Here is a 24,616-nt window from a genome sequence, read left to right as displayed (position 1 = left end):
ATTTATTACAGGCCAACAAACAGGAATTTAAAAAAAGAAAAAGAGGAAAGAAACAAAGTAGCAAGGTCAATTTTTCAAAAAATGATGTCATGGGGACAGTCTAGGATCAGAATCACCTGAAAAATGTTGATTCCTATGACCTACCCAAGACCTAGGAATAAAAGCTCTGGATATGGGATCCATGAATCTGTATTTTTAAGGGGCGTGTCAGATGATTCTTATGCATGCCAAAATTTGAGAATCACTGTCCTAGATTCACATCAATGTGCAATCCAACCAAATTTAACTTAGCTGCTATCCGAAATGACAAATGGCTAGAAGATGGTTAAGGAACCATCTCAATTCTCTTAACACCCATTGTGACAGCCATGTCATACTGGGGATTTCAGTGACCTTGATTATAACAGTTCTTCTGCTTTAAGACTCGCCTGATATTTATTTCAGTGTAATTTCTAGTATCTACTTCAATACAGAAATTAAATGAACTTCTAGTTGTCATGTCACTGGGTTTTTTTTTTTTTTTTTTTTTTGGTGGTACACGGGCCTCTCACTGTTGTGGCCTCTCCCGTTGTGGAGCACAGGCTCCGGACACGCAGGCTCAGCGGCCATGGCTCACGGGACCAGCCGCTCCGCGGCATGTGGGATCTTCCCGGACCAGGGCACGAACCCGTGTCTCCTGCATCGGCAGGTGGATTCCCAACCACTGCGCCACCGGGGAAGCCCGTCATGTCATCTTAAAACACCAATTCCTGTATTTACCAATATACTCTAAATAATGACACTACACCCTACATTTATATAGTCCTCTGTTTACAAAGCACTTTCACATATATTATGTAATTGGATCCTTACATAACCCTTTGAGAAAGTGAGAACATGATTAAATCCATTTTTAGATGAAGAAACTGAGGCTCACATAAGTTAAATGGCTTGCCAAAAGTCTAGAAGTAGCAGAATCAGGACTAAACTTTGTTGCTGTACACTCATGTTCACAGAAGTATTATTCATAATAGCTAAAATGTGGAAACAACCCAAGTGTCTACTGAGAGATGAATGGATAAACAAAATGTGATATATACATACAGTGGAATATTATTCAGCCTTAAAAAGGAAGGAAATTCTGACATATAATATAACACGGATGAACCCTGAGGACATTATGCTAAGTGAAATAAGCCAGTTGAAGAAAGACAATTACTGTATGATTCTACTTAAGTAAGGTACTTAGACTGGTCAAAATTATAGAGACAGAAAGTAGAATGGTGGTCACCAGGGGCTGAGGGGAGGGGAGAATGCGGAGTTATTGGGTACAGAGTTTCACTGTAGGAAGATGAAGAGTTCTGGAGATGCATGGTGGTGATGGTTGCATAACAACATCAGCATAGTTAATACCACTGAATTGTACATGTAGAAATGGTTAAGAGACCAAATTTTATGTTACGTGTATTTTGCCACAATATAAAAAGGGGAAAAGATATTACATTGCAACTCTTTTCCCTCCCCCACGTTGTCAGGCCTGGAATATTCTGGGTCAACCTTGGGTGCTAACCTATCATGAAGACAGTGTCCTTATTCAATATTTTATTAATTGTGTTAGGATAGAATGAGGAGAGTCTTCAAGAGACAGGCAAGATATCTGATGTTATAGATTCTGTCTTTAGCCTTTTACTTCTTTAATTTTGGCTTGAGACTATGGACACCTTCACCTAGTAGTGAAATGTCAACTTTGGACGGACAAATATAAAACAGAAAGAAAATCTGAGTCACCCAATATGTCGGGCCCACTAAGGATCCGCTATATGAGCACAAAGAAAGAGAACATATTGTCCATTTTTGTCTGACAAATTATTTTAAGGGAGGAGAATAAAATTAGGTGAGCTACTTACCCAGCATCAGAACTGTTCCCACAGAGTAAAGGTTCCAGCATGCCAGGAACTGTGTAGAAATTTGCTAGAAACGTTTGAAGAGGCAGGAAATGAATAAGGCAGATTTCAGTGAATGAGAGAATAAACAGTTATTGATTTTAGCTCATATAAATTTTTTCTGACAGCAGTGAAACCTGATAAGAATTCTTTCCCCTTAACTATTTTCCTATATATATTTAACGATGACAAGTGCTGCTGTGCAGCCTTTAGTGCAATGTTCTTTTCACAGACACCTGACTTCTACTCGTACTTCAGATCTGTATGCCACGTTCTATCACTTGAATCAAAGGGTCTGAAAAAGGTTTCTGAGTTCTTTACCCCTTTACACCACTTTACTCTCCTATCCTTATAACTCCTCTCTACCAAAGATAAACTGATCGCTAGTTACCATGCCCTATTTTAAATTAGAAGGCACGTTTCCCTTTCATGTCCCTGAAATCCCCTTTGCAACACTTTCTTGTAGGTACTAACTGCCTTTATTTCCTCAGGAGTGACTAACAGTGATACTGCTGACTTTCCCCCATTGTTTTACAGAAGTACTACTCTACCAAATATTCCTAAGGGTAAGACCCAAGTGCCTTGGTGCCTGAAATGAACTTGTTAAAACTCCTTAACTGTAATAGGATCAAATGATTACTTAGAGATTACTCGACTCCCTAGACCAGACTGATTCCTAAGATCTGAGTAGTATTCAGAAACCTTACTCGGTATACTCTATACACTAAATGTTTAAATATCTCAGGGAAAAGAGGATTTTTATCAAGTTTCTAAGCCTGATTTTCAAAGCAAAAGTTTAGGGGTACATGTGAAAAAGATCTCAAGTTTCATTTTTGCTTTTAAAGGGAGAGAAAAGAGAGAGAGGGAGAGAGGGCTGATATCTGAGAGCTTCTGAACATAATCCGACCTCAAGGGAAGGGAGTAAGTTCACAAGGCTCCTTCCAGCAGTCCTGGCCTTCCTTTCTAGAAGACTTTTTCTTTCCCCCACTTGCAGAGACGGGGCCACCTACTTTTATTGTTGATGTACTCTTCCCAGTCAAAGCCCTTGGTGCCATTTTCAAGATAGCTCTCGTTGAAGTTTATGGGCCACACCACACACTTGTTTCGCAGGTTTCCCATGAAGAGCTGCAGTCCGATCAAGGCAAAGACACTCAGGCAGAACACTGTCAGGATCATCACGTCCGACAGCTTCTTCACGGACTGAATTAGGGCGCCCACAATGGTCTTCAGGCCTGAGGGGAGAGAACCGCCAGAGTCAGAGTCATCCCACAGCCCTCCCCACCTCCCCCAGCCTCCCCTCTCCGCCACGGCTCCCAGTCCGCCCCACAGGGCCACCCGTGAAGCACGGCCACTTCACCATTTATACCATGGGAATAACAATGGGGCCGCGGTATTATCAATTCTTCCAGGGGCATCCATTTTTAAGTCAATATTTTTTGAAAAGGAAAGCCCCTTCTCCAGCATGTGGCTCTTTTCTTCCTGGAAGTACTTCCCTGTCTCTGACTGCTTCTCAGCGACTCACATGAGTCAAGGTCCTACTTGCCTCACTGTTGCCACACATGCTGTTCCCTCTGCCTGGAATGCTTCCTTGCCTTCTCTTGTCCCTCCTGCCTGTTTCCTATTCATCCTCCACTCTCGCGTAAAGAGCAACTCCCCCAGAAAGCCTTCCCTGACTTTACAACTCTTCTCCCTCCCCTACTATTACTATCTTAATAGCACCTTTTCCTTCCTCCGTAGCATTTATCATGGTTATAGTTAATTGTGTCTGCCTTGTTCACAGGTGTATCTGCATGGCTTAGCCCACAAGGTACTCAGTAAATATTAGCTGAATAAACAAACAGAAAATCAGGAACTGAGGAGGCTTCCAGTTTGGAAAGAGAACTACGGGTAAGTTTAAAAGCCAATAATAAGTGAGAAGGTACAATAATATTTTCCCAAGAGCTCTGGAAATGCCAATGTATTGAAAAGGTTAATCATTATTAATCCAGTATTTATGGTTTATCTTTCCACTAAAAAATATACCTTCTCCGCATCACATATACTATACCTTTTTTTCTGTCCTAGATTAAAAACTTTAAAAAATTTAAAAAACAAATAACCCACTTGAATTGGCGGTTTAAATGCAAGCCACTGGTTCAAATTTGAATCTGCAGGCAGATTTCTTAACTGCACTGGGAGAGGTCAGTGATAGGAGTCAAAGAAAAGTATGGTTGTGGGTTCGTGATGTTTGGATCAAGACTGAGTCTACATGTGGTTCTCCTGGGCATGCTGACACATCACCTAACCATAAGACATGGCCAAGAAAAAACTGAGCGCTCCCGGGCTGTCAAAACACCAGGACGGACAGCAGGCAGACACAGAGCCTTGACACACAGGCCTCAAGAGGGATCTTATCCCTAATCTACTTCTGGAGAAAAGACTATGACACTGAAATTCTACAGAAATCCTAATCCTGGCTCTGATCCTAATCCTAATTCTAATCCTGAGTCTGGGTAGATAATTACTAATCTTAATCAAGTTATACAACTTACTTATGTGACCTGAGCAATAAACCTAACCTCCTTGGATCTCAGTGTTTTCATCTTTACAATGAGGATAATTATAGTAGAATATCATAGGGCTGTTGTGAGGATTAAGCACGATTCATACAAACACTTAACACAGCACCTGGCACACAATAAATGAATCAAATGTTAACCATTTTTGTCTGAACCTTAGTTTACTCATTTGTAAAAGGTATTTAAAATATCAATCTCGCTGGGTTGTTGTGAGGTTTAAATAAGATAATGAATGTTAAATACCAAGTACAGTGCCTGGTACTTAATACCTGTTAGCTATCACTATTATACATATGTTGCCCTCCTCAAAGAGACAGGATAATGGGATAATGACATTGCATGGCTAACCTCATACGATGGTGATCTCATAATGGGTGGTGTGGACGTGACTCTTCTTTTGCTGTATTTTGCAAGTGACTACCTAGAATTTTCAAAGTCGAGTCCAATAGTGGTAATCGATGCTGTGCCTAGCACAAGCCCTGGCATGAAGCAGACACTTAATATGTTGTTAAGTTCTTTATTGAAAGAGTAAATGAATAAGAAGCTTTCTTTCACACAGATATCCTGAAAGGGATGTAAGGAAAATGAAAGAAAAAAGAGCCAGGAGTTAGACTGTAGAGACGTGGCAGTGTGCAAGGCTTATGTATGCTCACAGAGTGGGCCTTCCGTGGAGACTGTGGCCACCAAAGAGGTTAGGAAGAGCTTGCCTGGGCTCCAGGAATAAGGCATTTCTGGCCTGATTCCTTGTCTCCTCACAGGGCTGTCCAGAAAGAGCACAAGGCAGGAATCAGAAAGCAGGAATTCTGATCCTGGCTCAGCCACTATTTATGACCCACTGTGTTTCAGAACAAACTTAAGCTCACCTCCCAGTCTCATTTTCTCATACACAGAACATGGATAAACACAGGAGCACAGGCAGTGGGCAATGGAGAAGCTGAAGAATCGTCTCTAAAAGTTTTTGGGGTTTTTTTTTTCTTTCTTTTTAAAATCTTTTTAACTGTGCCTTGTGGCACATGGGATTTAGTTCCCCAACCAGGGATCAAACCCGTGCCCCCTGCAGTGGAAGCGCAGAGTTTTTACCACTGGACCACCAGGGAAGTCCCTCTAAAAGTCTTTAAAAATAGGGCAGAGATATTTACTTGTTTGTGATTAGTAGTTGAAGTTTCAATCTTTTATTCCTAAGTCCTGGAAAACTGTATCATAATCACACAGCCAGGTAAGAAGGTATTGGTGGTATAGAATAAAAGGCAGCTATAAAGAAGTAAAAATTGTTCCAGTGTTCTGGAACTCATTTCAATAAGTTGCTAAGGAATAGAAAAGTCCTTCACTATATTTGGTTGAGGCAGGTGTATGTTGGGTCGGTAAGTCAATTCTAGGCTCCTAAAATTATACAGTTCTGCTTTCAAAGTCAAAGAGTGATTTTTATTTTTATTTATTTATTTATTTTTTTTTTGCAGTACGCAGGCCTCTCACTGTTGTGGCCTCTCCTGCTGCGGAGCACAGGCTCTGGACGCACAGGTTCAGTGGCCATGGCTCAAGGGCTCAGCTGCCCCGCGGCCTGTGGGATCTTCCCGGACCGGGGCACGAACCCACGTCTCCTGCATCAGCAGGCGGACTCTCAACCACTGCGCCACCACGGAAGCCCAAGAGTGATTTTTTAAGAAGAGTAGTTGATAAACCATAATGGAAAAGAATATGAAAAAGAATGTATATATATGTATAACTGAGTCACTTTTCTGTACAGCAGTAATTAACACAACACTGTAATTCAACTATACATCAATAAAAAATAAATTTTTTTAAAAAAGAGTAGTTGAATAGGTCACTGAAGAATGGTTGTAAAGTTTATTTTCCTGAACTTCTTTATGAAGAGCTTATATAGCCACCTCTCCTGAATGGTTCAGACAATCACCTGTCTGAATACTGGATGATATTTCAAGGCCCTTTCTACTTCTATTTTAATGAATTGAGAAATGAGCTGTAAGCTGTCATTTGTATTAGTAACAAGAGGATAAAACTTTAAAATAGTCAAAACAATGTATTTGCGACATTAATTAATTTTTTAAAACATACAGTTTTAGCATAAGTCTAATCTGATTTTCCTGGGCTGGGAACTCTTTGGACAGTTCCAAGCCCATACAACAGGAAATTCCAGGCTATGAGCTCAAACTATCTTCTGTTCCATAAGGGTGGGCTCCCAGCAGCCTTGTTTGTAGGAATGACCTTCTCTTAGTAGTTAGATGTCAGGATGGACACCTGACCTAAATCTAGATCCTGTCCTCCAGGAATATAGAATGGGACAAGAGACAGTCCAGTAGCCTTTTCATGTGGTGGGAATGATAATATATAAATCTGGGAGCTAAATGGTAGCCATATTCTATCATTCTATTCTATTGTTATATTAGGATATGTCTGTGAAGTCAAGACAGCATGCTAAGGGATAGAAAAAGGAAATAGGAGCATGGAGAAGAGAAAGATGAAGACAAGGTACTCCCTGGTGTCTGGGGCTTTCTGGCTCTGTATTCTGGATTCACTGGCTTCCAGAAGCCCCAAAGCATTCCAGCCCTTAGTTTCCTTGAAGTACTCCTGTATCTTTTAACTTGCAACCAGAGATGCTCAAATAATACACCAACCCTACATGGAACTCCTCACTTTTCTGGGGATTGACCTGAACACTCACAATCAGCTGGTTCAACATCTCTTCTCCATAAACCAGATGCCACTGCTGAAGAAATCTGTACACATAAGTCCAGAAAGCTAAAAAAAAAAAATTCAAGTGCTTTCCTTTGAAGTCTGAGGCTTAGATCAACTCCTCTGTGGAGTTCTTTCAGCTTTCAAGAAGGTTAAAGTAGGGCTTCCCCGGTGGCGCAGTGGTTGAGAATCTGCCTGCCAATGCAGGGGACACGGGTTCAAGCCCTGGTCTGGGAAGATCCCACATGCCGCGGAGCAACTGGGCCCGTGAGCCACAACTACTGAGCCTGCGCGTCTGGAGCTTGTGCTCCACAACAAGAGAGGTCAAGATAGTGAGAGGCCTGCGCACCGCGATGAAGAGTGGCCCCCGCTTGCCACAACTAGAGAAAGCCCTTGCACAGAAACGAAGACCCAGCACAGCCATAAATAAATAAAATAATTTTTTTAAAAATAAAAAGAATCATAGATAATTTGTATACACACACACACAAAAAAAGAAGGTTAAAGTAGAGACTTAAGTTGGAAATGGTATTCAGCCACTTATACTCCACAGGGTCTCAAAGGAACAAAACTTAATTAAGCAAAAACGATCACTAAATAACACTATGGCCATCCAAAAAGTTTACTCTCTTAAGATTCTCATCCAGATTGTTAGGAGAAAATTAGAGGAAGGTACAGGAAGAAGAAAGGTGGTGTAACTTAATATCTGTAAGTGAAGTTAGGCACACAATTACTCAGCAATATTAAATGTAAATAGTTACTGGATTATACACAGGCCTCAGCCAAGACTCTTCTTCCTTCCATTAGTGCTGATAATTGCAAATGACCATATTTGCAGACACTGATGCCAATTTATGGAAACGATGCCATCAATGCTTTTCTTTTTTTTTCTTTTTTTTTTTTTTTCCAGTATGCGGGCCTCTCACTGTTGTGGCCTCTCCCGTTGCGGAGCACAGGCTCCGGACGCGCAGGCTCGGCGGCCATGGCTCACGGGCCCAGCCGCTCCGCGGCATGTGGGATCTTCCCGGGCCGGGGCACGAACCCGTGTCCCCTGCATCGGCAGGCGGACTCTCAGCCACTGCACCACCAGGGAAGCCCCATCAATGCTTTTCTTAAGCTCAACCTTCATAGTCTTGCCAGCAGTGGCTGCCACATACTAGTAAACACAGCCAAGCAAAAGTGCTCCCCCAGCAACAAGCAACACAGGTCAAAAAAAGTAAGAAGTGGCTGGTAGAATTTCTGACCTGAGGCGTGCAAGAATGGAGAATGCCACTGTTCTGGTTGTGAGGATAAACTGTCTTACTTCCTCGACTGGTTCACAACACCACATACCAGAATACGCAAGAAAACTAATAATCCGAAACAGAGCAGAAAGCTCCTTCATATGACTCCTACACAACAGAGTGTGACACAAAAGCCAGGTGGTGGCAAATTGGACAGCGAGAAAAAGAGGCTAAGGTTAACTAGCACTGGGATGTGTCTGAGCAGAAGCAGTTGATGGATTTACTACGAACAAGGAAAGACAGCTGAACCCGATGTACAGAAAGGTCAGCTACCAGACAGGAAGTCGGACACTTAAGAAATTTTGAGAAGCAGGTGAAGCTGCTGTCACAGAATCTTACTCGGCTCTATGTCCAAAGGAGCCTCTGAACCTCCTGTCACCTTTCCCAACGCCCAGCGATCCCTTGAACAAATGAACAAAGCCTGCTTATGTGCTACATCCAGAGAAATCAGCCATGCATACTGGGATCAAGATCTTCCGCCATGTTGATGCCAGATTATAAATAAAGTCAATTTATCTTTCCTACTTTGTGGTTCATGTTGAGAAATCTAACTGGTTGGAAGCAACACGAGCTACCCCTCCTACAAAATGAACATCAGAACAGGCCTCAACAGCAGTAACAAGCAGCTCTCACAACAGGGGGAAGAAGAGCCCCCCAGTCCCACAGTCTGGCTTGGTCCAGAGAAGTCCTGGGGTACGGTCATGCCAGGTCACCTTCCCTGCTGCAGATTCAGTCCTCACAGTGACAGTTCTTGGAGGTTCTTCAGATCAAGAGTCATGTGGGAGAGACTTGGGGGGGCCTCGACCAGATTCGTATTAAAGTCTGACCACTGCTAAACCAGCTCTCAGAGGTGGGGCTGGGGATGGGGGGCTGGGGGTCCCCAGTGGTGCTGCAGTCAGGACCACTGTGGTCAACTTCAGCCGTCTTTCCTGAGAAACAGTGTGGAAAAAGGAGAAACACAAAAGCAATGGGATTCATCACTGGAATAATTTAAAAGAAACAATGACTCTGAATATAGTCTTAAAACACTTTCTATCCCCCTTCACCATGCAGCAGAAATTGCCACATTCATAATGGGCACATTTAAAGAAAATACCTTCTTTGTGAATACTGGGGTGGGAAGGAGAAGGGCCTCTCCTTTTCCCTGCTTCTTATCTGATACCACAGGTAAAGAGAGAGCGATGGTAACAGAAATGAAAGCACAGAAATAACAAATCCAAGAGAAAAATAATCGAGAAATTACAGCTCTAAAGAGAGCAAAATGACCAACAGAGGTAGTGCTTTGAGGAGCCATTTAAATGATGATGGAAATGAAAAGGGACTGACAGGGAGGCCCTCCCAACTGGCTTTATTTACACCATTAAGTGCTACACTCTAAGAAAACCCTGAGACACCTTCTTTGAGATGTCCACCCTATCTTGGGGGCATGTTAGTCCTGTGGCTTACAGCCAAAGCACGCAGGAGATGAAAAGTCTGACAGAGTCACTAAAAGTTCATTTTTGTATCCAGATAAACGCAAAGTGAAAACAAAGTTTTAAGACATGTGACATTCTCCACAGAATACTTCAATGTCAAGTTGAATCCAGCAAGTTTCAGACCAAAGAAAAAATTAAAAGGGTCTTTTCCTATAACTGACCCTTTTAGCACAGTCTGCATGGCACCGTTCTTCAAGTTGAATTCTCCGAAGCAGAAGGGAAACCATGAATGATAGGTATCCAGGTCTTGAGTTGGCAAATAAAAAGGGTCAGGATGTGAGTTTAGTCTCTTCTATGCCACAAGAAGGCTCTAAATCAAAGCCTCTCTTGTATAAAAGCCTGGAGCTAACTGATGCACTGCACTCTCCAATCTTCAGGGAGTCCTGACCGCCCTGACACATTCAGAGTATCTGCCAATACCAAAGATGCTAAGAGGGAGGACGGCACCAGACAGGTGAGCAGGGTGAGTGCTCTAGGAAAGGGAAAACTCTCATCAAGAGCTCTGTGAAAACGTGCAGGTCCCACATCAGTTCTGTGGCTGCTCTCACTCCTGTTTTTGGCAGCTTTGGCTGCATAGCACAGGGAGATCAGCTAGGTGGTTTGTGACCACCTAGAGGGGTGGGATAGGGAGGGTGGGATGGAGGGAGACACAAGAGGGAGGAGATATGGGAACATATGTATATGTATAACTGATTCACTTTGTTGTAGAGCAGAAAGTAACACACCACTGTAAAGTAATTATACTCCAATAAAGATGTGGGAAAAAAAAGCCTATCATCAAACTGGGAGCAGGAAAAGGAAAAAGCAAGCAACAATTCCACCGAAGTGGCCTATGAGAAAACTTGGTACCCAAAGCAATGGCTTTTACTCAGAGGGAACTATGGCCCAACTCTATAACTGTGGAGTCAAAATGACTTAGATTTCCAGTCAAGAGAGGGCCCAGGTCTACTGCCTCATACACTGGTGTTACCACCTGGGAAGGAGACCTGGGTAACAGGCAGGTAGGAACAAGGCAATAGCCCTCTACAAGTCGAATGGGGAGCAAAAGGACTCGGGATTAAAAGTCACACTTTAATTCAAGTATCAATTATACTACCATTCACTGATAGTGATCTATTATTGGCTTTAGTAACCCTTAAAGTTATTTTCCAAAGCCTCCCAAAGCCATCTCAGTTGGGGGGTGCTTCTAGAAACAGGAATCCAGGAATCTATTTCACACTGTGAAGCTGGTGTCTAAATCTTCATGCAAACCCTTTCTTTGGGTTTAGGTTTCTTCTTTATAATTGCTACTGCTAAAATCATTTATGGAGGACTACTATGGTCCAGGCACTGTGCTTATAAATATATTATTTGTAATAGAGAATATAAAACTAGACATGGGGGATTCCCTGGTGGCGCAGTGGTTGAGAGTCCGCCTGCCGATGCAGGGGACACGGGTTCGTGCCCCGGTCCGGGAAGATCCCACGTGCCGCGGAGTGGCTGGGCCCGTGAGCCATGGCCGCTGAGCCTGCGCGTCCGGAGCCTGTGCTCCGCAGCGGGAGAGACCACAACGGTGAGAGGCCCGCGTACCGCAAAACAAAACAAAACAAAAAACCAGACATGAATATATATCTATAAAACTAAAGTAATAAGGCTAAATTATATGACATCAGTCAAGGGTTATCTTGCCGAAATGCTGTGGTCAGAAGTTAATCATACAGCAGAGACAGAGACAGAGGCTAAGAGCTGGAGCAGAGACAGCATCTGCTGCCCTAGTTAGTGAGCAGAACGCAGCTTTCCAATTTAATTCTGGAAGAGAAGTTTTGAGATCACAAGAACATAAAGAGACAGATGCCGTGCGGAGTACGCTGGGGGAAGTGAGCAGAAAACATGGGATCATATTTAAAAGAGGCCAGAGGAGGAAAGAGACCAAAGGAAAAATGAAAATAAAGATTTGGTGGTACAGATGTCTTAAAAAAAAAAATAAGACAAGGCCTGCCTAAGGGTTAGGCTGCCATCAACAAGCTTCATGAAGCTGCCTAGATAACGAGCTGAATTTTCTGTCAAACAGATTTGAAATGGCTAGGAACTAAACCTTGATAAGTCAGGGTTATAGTTTTCTGCCAAGGAGAATATAGTCCAACTGACACCCAGCCTCTGGTTGATAAGGAGTAAGCTACCATTGCTAAAATAAAGGAATTCATTTAAAAAAAATATTTATTTATTTGGCTGCACTGGGTCTTAGTTGCGGCACATGGGATCTTTTAGTTGTGGCATGCAAACTCTTAGTTGTGGCATGTGGGATCTAGTTTCCTGACCATGGATCAAACCCAGGCCCCCTGCACTGGGAGCACCGAGTCTTAGCCACTGGACCACCAGGGAAGTCCCAAGGAATTCTTTTTTTAAAAAAAATAAATTTATTTATTTATTTTTGGCTGCATTAGGTCTTTGTTGCTGCGTGCAGGCTTTCTCTAGTTGCGGCGAGCTGGGGCTCCTCTTTGTTGCAGTGCGCGGGCTTCTCATTGCAATGGCTTCTCTTGTTGTGCAGCACAGGCTCTAGGCGTGCAGGCTTCAGTGGTTGTGGCACATGGGCTCAGTAGTTGTGGCTTGTGGGGTCTAGAGCGTAGGCTCAGTACTTGTGGCACACGGGCTTAGTTGCTCCGTGGCATGTGGGATCTTCCTGGACCAGCGCTCGAACCCACGTCCCCTACGTTGGCAGGTGGATTCTTAACCACTGCGCCACCAGGGAAGCCCAGAATTCATTTTTAATAGGGCCATAATTTACTGGCCCGCTTCATACCCCAAATCTGTAAATGGAGAAACTTGAGGTTTACCTTCCTGAGGTTCTCAGTAAGCTACATTCTAAGTCTTCCCTCTCTGGGATTCTACCTCTGTGCTTCCCTCTCTCTGCATCTGATATGTAGATAACGTGTTGAAAAGGGGAAAAGAGGAATTATTTTTGGTTCAGCCACAAGGAGAAGAGCCACGTGATGCCAGGAATAGGATGCCTCTGTTCTTCATGTCCCTGTTTCTACAAAACTGCAGTGGAAAGCCTGGCCTCTCAGGAGTCTTCCCTGAAAACTCCTGAACATAACCAAAGTCGAACCAGCAACAATGCAGTCTTGACTTCTGCCACATTTCTGCCAACAATATTTTAGTTAGCAGACTAACTAAAATATCTTTCCTTCCAGATTTCAAGATTGGTCTTTAGAAAAATAGCTATTACCTGGTAGAAAGGATTTGAATTAAATTAATGGATCTCAACCTGGGGGCCACAGAGGGGCTTTGGTGTGTGGGGGTGGTGCCTGTGACCTTTCATCTGACTCTCAGAAGGATCCAAAACCTTCAAAAGGTAAAGAACCACTGAGCTAAGCTCAACCAGAACCAAGAAAAAAAAAAGGCAAAAATTTTAGAGAGACTGTCAATCAACTACCTCTCAACCACCCACGGATTCCTTTTTTCTTTTCTTATGAAGTTTCTGTACTTTTTTGTTTGCCCACATGTTTAGACGTATCTTATCTTACCTTTGACTTTTTTTTTTTAACAGCACCTGCATAAGCTTTCACTGGGATTTATGTTTGAGAATGGTCTCTGAATATATATGTAGTAGATGTCTACTGGTTCTTATTCTAGTGAAACAGACAGCAACAGAATGTGACAGACAGCGATTGTTAAAGTTCAGGCTCTTAAATTTGTCTGGAACACTGGACTAGTTAACTGGGTAAGGTCTCTTCTGTGATTAAATAATTCCATTAACACAGTAACAATAAAAGTACAATTCTTCGAATAACATCCCATCAGCAAACCATGCGATAGGAAGCCTAGAAATCATAAGCAATGGAATGATGGTGAATGTTAAAATTACTGTAATTCCATGAGGCTAGGAAGCAAATGATTTATATTCAAAGAGACAGCTAGCTCCGTGACAATTCTTTCAGATATTGTAAGATTCAAGTGATTCTTAAGCACGTGCTTTTTCAAAGCATGGATGGAATGGGGGCTGCATGCCTAGCAAGCACTGTCAGAGATACTGCCTAAGGACCAAAGAGCCATTCCAGAGAACGTCTCCCAGGAAAAACATGCGGAATGCAAGGCCATATCAGCTGTGCTGACGCCGCTTCAGAATGTGGTGGACAAAATGAATGGAGGAGAAAGAGGAGATGAGGCAAAGTCAGTCTTGTATTTAAATTTTCTCACCTGGAATTACAGAGATAGTTTTCAAAGCTCGCAGAACCCTGAATGTTCTCAGCGCTGAGACATTGCCCAGGTCCACAAACTCTGTCACATATCTGTAGTAAGGGAGGTCACGCACAAACACAAATGACAAACACGGACACAAACACAAACACCAAAGGAATAAAACCACAACAAAACAAAAAGTACAATACGTCACGTCAGGGCCCTAACCCAACACCTAACACCAACCCCGGGCCATCTTACCTGGGATTACCGAAATAGTTTTCAAAGCCCTCAGTACCCTGAAAGTGCGTAGAGCTGAAACATTGCCTAGGTTTACAAACTCTGTTATATACCTGCAGAATCAAACCAAAGTTAACTTGTAATGGTACCACTGGGCGAGGGTTTGAGAATGGGGGTAAGAAAGGGTCTTATATACAAGCTATGATTTCATTTATTTCCTTGAAAAAGAAAAGTTTCAAAATATAAACATTTAAGGAACACATTTGTTTCACTTGGGCAAGGAGAACTGAAGTGTATTTGAAAGAAGTGATACCACCAGAAGGTTCCTAGGGCTTGCTTTCTTCCTCAGCATTGTGATGTGCAGATCCCAATCAGAAGGACTACTTAGTCCATTCACTTTTTTTTAGTAAAAAGGAAGGCCAGGAGGTATTCAAAGGCTTATGTCTCCAAGTTTTATGAACAATTTCTTAGGAAAAGGAGACAAATTTCTGCAACAGGAGCCTCATAAAAACAAATCTACATTAAAATAACTCCCTAGTTGACAATGGCAAAAATGCCTAAAATCTCTGCATAAATGACTTATCTAAGAGTTGTATGCATATCTTTGCAGTCATGCCTACAGATGAAGTTTTAGCCCGTGACATACAAAAACAGGGCTCAGGAAAAATCCAGATCATGGGATCGGAGCCAATATTGTGTCAAGTGCTCATTTAAGTGCCAATGTGGCACTGTGGCACTGTGTTAAGTGCCAATATTGTGTTAAGTGCTCACCAGCTCTGTGCCTAGCAAGGACACTTAAGTTTTAAATGAACACCAATGTGTATTCATAATGCTGGAAAGCTAGACATTGTCTTAATATAACAGAAAGTCAAAGTTCCAGTTTCAAATATTCAATGCATATCATTCATTCACAGTTTATAGTTGAAATACATTTTTCTATCTGATGTTCAGACCCACACATACACAAATGCACTCAATTTCTTATACGTCTGTGTGCATACACATAAACACACACACAATCTATACAACACACTTACCCCCTACCAAACCACAAAGTACTTTCCCAACCTGAAAATAAAAATAAAGTCTGCTATAACTCTTCTCTCACCAGCTAAACTTCCCAAAGAGATACATTTTCATTGTTGAAACAACACAAATTACCCTAGCATATCAATGTGGTGTTACACTGCTCCCTGGTAATAACAGTTTGGAGCTCTGGTCAGTAATTCTTTACGAAGTGACCAGACTGGACACTTGGCTCATGTTTTGACTCTAAAATATGCTCTGAATTCTGCAACATCTGGATAGCCTCATGAAATTACATGTGATATAACACACCCAGGACACTGAGTTCCAGCCTAAGCTTTACACCCAAAAAATCTGAGGTCTTCACCGAGGCCGCCTAGTGATAATTGTGTGACCCCTGGTCACTGTTGTAGGGGAAAATAAAATATGAGAGAGTGTCAATAGGAAATCACTTCCTACTTTCTCTCCCATCTGTAAAGCCTCTGCTGACCATCTCCGATCTATACATGCTGTCACTTCCTGAACCACAAGAGGCCCTCAGAAGCAAGAATCATAGGCATAAGTCCAGACCACCTTACATGGTTACCCATTAATTCCTCATACAACTAAGCCCACAAACTCACACTTACAAACTGTCATACAAACACACCCAAGAGTACAACCACACACACATAATCACACCCAGAACACCAATAAGGTAAGCAGAGAACTTACGCCATCATGATGACACTGAAATCTAACCAGTTCCACGGATCCCGTAAAAAGGTAAAGCCATCTATGCAGAAACCTCTTGCAATGATTTTCACTAGTGATTCAAATGTATAAATCCCTGTGAACGTGTACCTGTCAAAGAAATGCATATCTTGAGGTAATTTCTGAACAGACAGAAACTTTAAATGAATCTTTTAAGATAACGCTTGCCAACGGGTGGCTTCAACTAACAGAGACAAAACAGAAAGAACACAGCCAATGCAGCAGAAAGGAAGTGAGGAAGAGAAAGGGATGCTTCAAATGAAAATTACTGAAATGCACAAACCAAGAACTCTGGAATGTTGTACTGGGCCCTGACCGGTATTGCAAAGAAAAAACTCTGTATTGCCATCTAGCACATGATCATTTTGAACCAGGTGAGGAGGCCCCACAGGTAATTTTAACTTGAGACAAGTCAAAAAGAAAGGGAAAGCTAATGTTGGAGAAGAAGGCAGTATCATCAGGAACTGAGGGTACAAGATGGTGATGGGGCAGCAAGTCAAAGCATTGGCTAACATAAGAAAGAGCAGAGGTGATGAGTAGTAACTTCCAGGGCATACTTTCTCTTTCCAGAGTTGACTTCTAAGGATATTTCTTAAATTCCACATGTACCCTCACACATCTTTGTGACATGAAAAGTGGGCAATAATTTTCTTCCTTGATGGATAAGCTGTGCAGTGCAAGATTCAGTGACTAAAAATATTTAAAACAAACTGGCAGAAAAATAAATAAATGAGCTACTTACTCCACATTCTTCGACCAGTCGGGAGGGTTACTAAAAGTCATGAATACACAGTTGGTCAAAATAGTGCACATAATGATCATGCTAAATACTGTAGAAAAAAGTCAAGGGAGAATATACAAAATCTGGCCAGTTTTTATCCTCAGGAAGCAAACACACATCGCACTGGGTATCAAAGGAATTAAACCAGTAACCTGAAAGGAGACAAAGCACAGAGAGGAGGAAAAGGCGAGGTGATCATGAAAACTGTGGTCATCACCATGAACACAGAGTGCCACCATGTGTATCCACACCTGGCCAGAGAATGTGAGTGGACACAGGATGGCCACTCTCTTTCTTTCAAAAGCACTGTCACTGTTCTACTCCTTTTGGATAAACATTTCTCCCTCTTACCACTTATGCCTCTAAATACCTCTTTGCCCAATAACCAGAAATCTTGTAGTCTACCGGATGCCAAAGTCATCAGATGAGAAAATAAATTAAATCTAATCTATAATATTCAGTAGTCATTTATTGTTAATTATCTTGCACTACCCATTATTTGGAAATGTGCATGTCATTAATGATTTTTTTTTTTTTAATAGTCTTCCAAAGGTCTGATTGTTCTTGTGGGGCAAGGCAACAGCCAATGTATGCTGAATTTGTCCAATCTGGGAAACCAGTTATGGTACATTGGGTAAGGATTTTAAGGACATCTGCACCACCGTACTCCTAAGAATTACGTAACGAGGCAAATTCAACTGACCATTCTGAAAGTGCCTGGGAATGTTTATGGGTAGCAAATCATTTTGTTGCCATTTAAATTCCATCCAGCATCTTTCTCAGCCCTTCCTGTTCTTATCTACTGAGAAAAATTAAACTGCTTCAGGTCAATATGAGTTACTCAAACTCAAACTGTCACTTTAATAAGCACAGAAGCCATATCTCATTTATTGCTAATTCACTCTCTCTTGCTAATGGTATTCACTATCTTCATTATATTAGGGGAGTTTTAAAAAGAAAAACTACTTCTTACAGCTGTATTTTTTTCTTCACTACAGCTGTATTTTTCTTCAGGGAATAACAACATGTTCTGGCTAGAAGAGAAAAAACACCATCTTCTGATCCAACAAAAAGGGAAGAAGTCCATTGTGAATTATTTATTTACTTATAAACCTTTAGATTTCAGATCTATGTTGCTTGTAAACCAAAGATTCCAGACCAGGTTGCTAAGTTCTTACTGTTAAGAAAATGTGCAAAAGCTTAGCAAACCTATTTACAAAGTAGCAACTGCTGGTTTCCTTATCCTACTTGGAGGGTACAAAAACTCTGAAGCATGGGACTAAGTACTGTCAAACTGAAGACCAACCATGAAAGTTTAAAGTCACTATGCAAAGTTGCTAGCCCCATCACATAATTTTTCATCTGTCATATACTCTCCTATATTAATAAGACATAAAAGTCAAGCCACATGAATAAATTGGCATTTACTGTTTAAGGGGAGCAAAAATACCAAAACAGATTCATAACAATCTTGCAATCTAGACCAAGGAGGCCATTTAATCTGAAAAACTATCTTAGATACTTTCTAAGCTCACTGTTCAAGAAATCAAAAATATTCAAGGCAGATCTCTAAAACACTCATTCAATTATTTGTAACTCAAGAAGTAGCTTTTCAAAAATTCTAATATGAACTTTAATATATAAAAAGCTTTAATATAAAAAGCTGAATAATCTAACTCTTGAAGTCTGAGTGCTTTAAAAAGTAAGACTTCAGTAAAAGGTTACCATCTGAATTTGTCGTTCTTAATGATATCCACAAAATTCCAGACTCCCATGAAATCATCCTAAGAAAAAAGAATTTGCTGAAGCTCAACTCAGGATTCAGCAGAAGTCACTCTTAAAACTTCTAACAGATGGGATAGTCACCTACACTATTGGTAAAATACTTAATATACAATTAAGTTGTCCACATTCAGAAACACACACCAGAGACCATGCAACTGCTGCACTCACTCCACATTTGCAGAAAAGGATATGAATGTATCAAAATTTTAATAGCTATTCTTCTTATCAGGTTAAAAGGACTTAAAATGTACAAGGCAGGCGTGGCGCTAAATCTGAAGAGAGTTTTCCCTCTGTTTAATACTACAAAGGTCTGTGGAAAAAGAGAGAGAGAAATTATTAAAGCATGGGAATTAATCATCATCACATGAAACAACATTTTTCTAGGCAAGAAATAAACTCAAATGTACTTGTAAGTTTTACTTCCCAGTTTGGTGTCTAGGGCAAGAAACCTTCAGGCAATAATATTAAGGCAAGAGAAACCTCTTTCCCTCACCTCCCTCCCCTAGCCCCACCCCCGATTACATTACAAATAGATGACACTATCTTAGCAGTTTTACAGAATAAACTTTCCTTTCAGAAACAAGACATTTGAATTATACGTAAACTATTTTATGCCAGCTCTGGACAAGATACTTAAGTTTATTAATTTAGGATTCATTCACTCAACAAATATTTACTCAGTGCCTACTATATGACAGGCAATGTTCTAGGTGCTTGGGAAGTGTCAGTAAACAAGGCCACCCTAGTATGAGGAGCTTATATTCTAAGGGGGGGAGACAGATAATAAATTAAAAAACATCATGAGTAAGTAAATTACATCAAATGTGGTAAGTGCTATGGAAAAAGGAAGAAGATGGGGAAAGGCAGCTCTAGAGTGCAAGGGTCAGGGGATGGGGTGAATGGAGAGATGACAGGTTTGGGGTTTTTTTTTTTTGAAGTATAGTAGATTTACAATGTTATGCCCATCTCTGCTGTACAGCAAAGTGACTCAGTTATACACATATACACACTCTATTTTTTTTTAAATAGTCTTTTCCATTATGGTTTATCCCACGAGATTGGATATAGTTCCCCGTGCTACACAATAGGACCCTATTGTTTATCCATTCTAAATGTAACAGTTTGCATCTATCAACCCCAGACTCCGAGTCTATCCCTCTCAGGTGGTCAGGGTAAGCCTACTGAGAAGAGAGATTTGAGCAAAAAATTCGAAGGAGGTGAGGCGGGTTCTTCATTCCACCAGTATTTACCTACCAAGTCTACTCTGTCTGGCTTTTAAGAGCCTCCATTATCAGCCTTCCCAAAATCATTCAACTACATTCCTGGCATGAATCCTCCTGTCTTGCCAAACCAGTATAGGTTATAGTAATTTAAACCTTGGTCTTGGCTCTCATTGCTCACCCTACCCAGAATGCCTTTTCCTGTCGCATGACTTCAATTCAATTAAAATCTTTTTGAGCATGTTTTGTGCCAAGCATTGTGCTAAGCTCCTTGGATACAAGATTGAATAAAATTGCACTTTTAGGGAAGACATATATGTGAACTAGTAATTATGATGCAGGGTAAATACAAAGTTCAGTAACAAAATTATGCGTAATGTATGAGGCAGCAGGAGAGAGAGATTTTCCCCCCCTTGGGTGGGAAATGCAAGGGAAGAGAGCGGGTTGGGAGGTGTTCACAAAGGCAGGTCACTAAACATTTGGAAGGGGTTTTAAAGGATAGAGGAGATTAAGAGAGATTAATTGGGCAGATAAAGGAGGAAGGGTTGGCAAGGAAAGGGACCAACACAGGATTACAAAGGCACAGTAGCACAGAACAGTGGGTGTTTTCAGGGAATTGATAAGTAATTCAGTCTTGATGGAGGATAAAATACAGAGGGCAAGCAGCAGGCTGTGAAGCTGCAGAGAGATGTAGGGGCCTACTAGACTGAGTTCCTAAGGACACAAGGTCAGTGGCCAAGTACACAGCCCTAGCATCTCACCGTGCAGGTGAAAAAAGCAAATGGTCAAATGCTAGTCATTTTAAGTAGGTTTTTGTTTTTTAATTTAAAGCAATACACTTTCATAATCATAAAAAGAGGAAGAGAAGACAAGTTCCATCTCATTACCCAACGATAACCTTTGCTGCTTGTATACCTTTTCAAAACTTTTCTGTTAATATAACATAAATATAGCTTTAAAAAGACTCTCCTTCTCTCTCTCTCTCAAATGGGATTCTACCATAAATACTCTTCTGCACCTTGCATTAAAAAAATGAACCCTCACAAAGAAAAGCCCAGGACCAGATGGCTTCTCTGATGATTGCCACCAAATGTTTAAAGAAGAATTAACACCAGTCCTTCACAAATTCTTCCAAAGAAAGAACAGAAGAAAAGGGCACACTTCCCAACTCATTCTGTAAGGTCAGTATTGCCTTGATACAAAACCATACAAAGACATTACAAGAAATGAAAACTATAGACTAATATCCCTTATGAATATAGATACGAAAAGCCTCAACAAAATACCAGCCAACAGTATCTGGTAGCATATAAAATAAGGATTATACACCACGACCAAGTGAGATTTATCCCAGAAATGCAAAGATGATTTAACATATGAAAATCAATATAATACAACATATTAATAAAATAAAGCATAATTACTGCATGATCATCTCAATAGATGCAGAAAAAACATTTGACAAAATCCAATACTCTTTCATAATAAAAACATTAAACAAACTAGAAATAGAAGGGAACTTCCTTAACCTGATAAAGGGCATCTATGAAGAATCCACAGCTAACATCATTTTTAATGTTAAAAGACTAAAAGCTTTCTCCGTAAAACGAGGAATAAGGATTCCACTCTCACCACTTCCATTCAACACTGTACTAGATGTTCTAGACAAGCCAATTAAGCAAGAAAAACTATTTCTATTTGCAGATGAAATGATCTCGTATATGGAAAACCCTAAGGAATACATACACACAAAACTATTAGTGCTCATAAACAAGTTCAGCAAGGTTCCAAGACACAAGACCAACATATAAAAATCAGTTGTATTTCCATATACTAGCAATAAACAATCTGAAAATGAAATTAAGAAAACAACGCTATGGGGCTTCCCTGGTGGCTCAGTGATTAAGAATCCACCTGCCAATGCAGGGGACACGGGTTTGAGCCCTGGTCCGGGAAGATCCAACATGCCAAGGAGTAACTAAGTCCGTGTGCCACAACTACTGAGCCTGCACGCTAGAGCCCACAGGCCACAACTACTGAGCCCGCACGCCACAACTACTGAAGCCTGAGTGCCTAGAGCCCGTGCTCCACAACAGGAGAAGCTACCGCAATGAGAAGCCCGCGCACCGCAACGAAGAGTAGCCCCCACTCACCGCAACTAGAGAAAGCCCATGTGCACAGCAGCGAAGACCCAACACAGTCAAAAATAAATTAAACAAATAAATGTTTTAAAAATTATAAAAAGAAAAAAAAAGAAAGAAAACAATTCCATTTACAAGAGTATCCAAAAGAATAAAACACCTAGGAATAAATTTAACAAAAGAAGTATAAGACTTATACACTGAAGACTATAAAACATCATTAAAAGAAATTGAAAACACATAAATAAATGGACATCTTACACTCATGGATTGTAAGACTTTATATTGTTATGGTTCAATGCAATCTCTATCAAAATTTCAACTGCCTTTTTGGGCACAAATTAACAAGTTGATCCTAAAATCTGTATAGAAATTTAAGGGAACCAAAATAGCCAAAACAATCTTGAAAAATAAGGACAAAGTTGAAGACTCGCACTTCTCCATTTCAAAGCTTACCACAAAGCTATAATAATCAAAACTGTGGTACTAACATAAGGATAGCCAAACACATCAATAGGATAGAATTGAGAGTCCAGAAATAAACCCATACATCTACAGTCAATTGATTTTTGACAAGGGTTCCAAGACAATTTAAAGGGGAAAGAGCAGTCTTCAATAAATGGTGCTGGGACAACTTGATAACCACATGCAAAAGAATGAATCTGAACCTCTGTCTCACACCCGATATGAAAACTAACTCAAAATGGATCAAAGACCTAAATGTAAAGGCTACAACTATAAAACTCATTGAAGAAAACATAGGTGTAAATCTTTATACCTTTGGATTAGGCAATGGTGTCATAGATGTGACATCTAAAGCACAAGCAATCAAGGAAAAAATAGATAAACTGGACTTCATCAAAATTCAAAACTTTTGTGCAGCAAATGACACTATTAAGAAAGTGAAAAGACAACCCAAAGGATGGGTGAAAATATTTGCAAATCATGTATCTAATAAGGGTTTAGCAGCCAGAATAGATTAAAAAAAAACACACACCTACGACTCAACAGTAAAAAGACAAATAATCCAAGTTAAAAATGGGTAAGGATTTGAATAGACATTTCTACAAAGCAGATATACAAACAGCCAATAAGCACATGAAAAGATATTCAACATTATTAGTCATTAGGGAAATGCAAATAAAACCACAATGAGATACCTCTTTACATCCACTAGGATGGTAATAATTTTTAAAAAGAACATGGAAAATAACAAATGCTGGCAAGAATATAAAGAAATTGGAACTCTCATATATTACTGGCAGGAATGTAAAATTGTTAATCCACTTTGGCAAACAGTTGGCAGTTCCTCAAAAGTTAAACAATGAGTTACCACATGACCCAGCAATTCCACTCCTAGCTATATATCCAGGAGAACTAAAAACAGGTTCACACAAAAATGTATACATGGATGTTCATAAAAGCATTATTCAAAATACTGCAAAAGTGGAAACAGCCCATCAACTGAAAAACAGGTAAACAAAATGTGGCATATATCCATATAACAGGATACTCTCCAGTCTTAAAAGGATTGAAATTCTGACATATGCTACAACATAGATGAACCTGGAGGACATTATGCTAAGTGAAATAAGCCAGACAGAAAAGGACAAATGTTATATGATTCCACTTATCTGAGGTATCTAGAATTAACAAATTCATAGAGACAGAAAGTAGAATAGAGTTTACGAGGGGCCTCAGGCAGGAGGAATGGAGAGTTATTGTTTAATGGGCAGTTTCTGTTTGGGATGATAAAAAAAATTTGTGGAAATGGATAATGGCGATGGTTGTACAACATGGTGGATGTATTTAATACCACTGAATTGTGCACTTAAAAGTGGTTAAAATGGTAAATTTTGTGTTACGTATAGTTTACCACAATAAAAATATATTGACCCTTGAACAACATGGGTTTGAACTGCTCAGGTCCACCTGTACGTGGATTTTTTTCAATAGGAAATCCTATAGTACTACACGATCCAGTCGGTTGAATCTGTGGCTGTGGAAGCACAGGTACAGAGGAACCGCAGACACTAAGGGACCGCAGGTGTGGGGGACACTGCATGTTTGGAGGGCTGGCTATAAATTACACGTGGATTTTCAACTATGCTGAGGGGCCATGGCCTTAACCCCTGCATCGTTCAAGGGTCAACTGTACATTATTACCTGAAAAGTGCCCAGTAAGGTGTTATTGATACACTTTTAAAAATCAGTTTTATTCCAAGCCAAATAATAGAATTAAGAATAGTAATAGCTAAAATGGTTCCCAACCCATTCTGAACTTCAGAAAGATTTAAGGAGCTTTTTGAAAAATAAGGACATCTGGGCCAAGAAAAAAAGAAAGAGAAGTTAAGTGTTTATACATGCTACAACATGGCCTTGCAAAATCTTGAAAAGAGTTCAGACACAAAGGGCCACATGTTGTACGATTTCGTTTACATGAAATGTCCAGAATAGGCAAATCTTGATGGAACGTTGGTTAGTGGCTACCTAGGGCTGGATGGAGAGGGGATTAGGAACTCGCTGCAAATGGGTCTCTTCAGGGTGATGAAAAAAATGTTCTGAAACTAGATAGTGGTAATG

The 24,616-nt window shown here is 40.6% G+C and overlaps 1 protein-coding gene across 5 annotated transcripts in view; it reads right to left on the bottom strand.

The window, feature by feature from the left end:
- SCN8A (sodium voltage-gated channel alpha subunit 8) overlaps nt 1-24,616 on the bottom strand; it is a 177,954-nt gene that overhangs the window by 73,232 nt on the left and 80,106 nt on the right. For 3 of the 5 annotated variants that reach the window (XM_067009311.1, XM_067009310.1, XM_067009313.1), the window contains exons 3-8: nt 18,865-18,982; nt 16,849-16,939; nt 16,068-16,196; nt 14,106-14,197; nt 2,933-3,154; nt 1,887-1,950 (exon numbers count right to left, since the gene is read on the bottom strand). In XM_067009311.1, the coding sequence (XP_066865412.1) occupies nt 1,887-1,950; nt 2,933-3,154; nt 14,106-14,197; nt 16,068-16,196; nt 16,849-16,939; nt 18,865-18,982 (716 nt within the window). Of the gene's footprint in view, nt 1-1,886; nt 1,951-2,932; nt 3,155-14,105; nt 14,198-14,348; nt 14,441-16,067; nt 16,197-16,848; nt 16,940-18,864; nt 18,983-24,616 lie in introns of all 5 variants that reach the window. The other 2 variants (XM_067009312.1, XM_067009314.1) reach the window with 1 other exon arrangement.

The sequence above is a fragment of the Kogia breviceps genome, chromosome 12 (assembly GCF_026419965.1).
Source record: "Kogia breviceps isolate mKogBre1 chromosome 12, mKogBre1 haplotype 1, whole genome shotgun sequence".
NCBI lineage: Eukaryota > Metazoa > Chordata > Mammalia > Artiodactyla > Physeteridae > Kogia > Kogia breviceps.
This window is presented reverse-complemented; position numbering and strand designations above follow the sequence as displayed.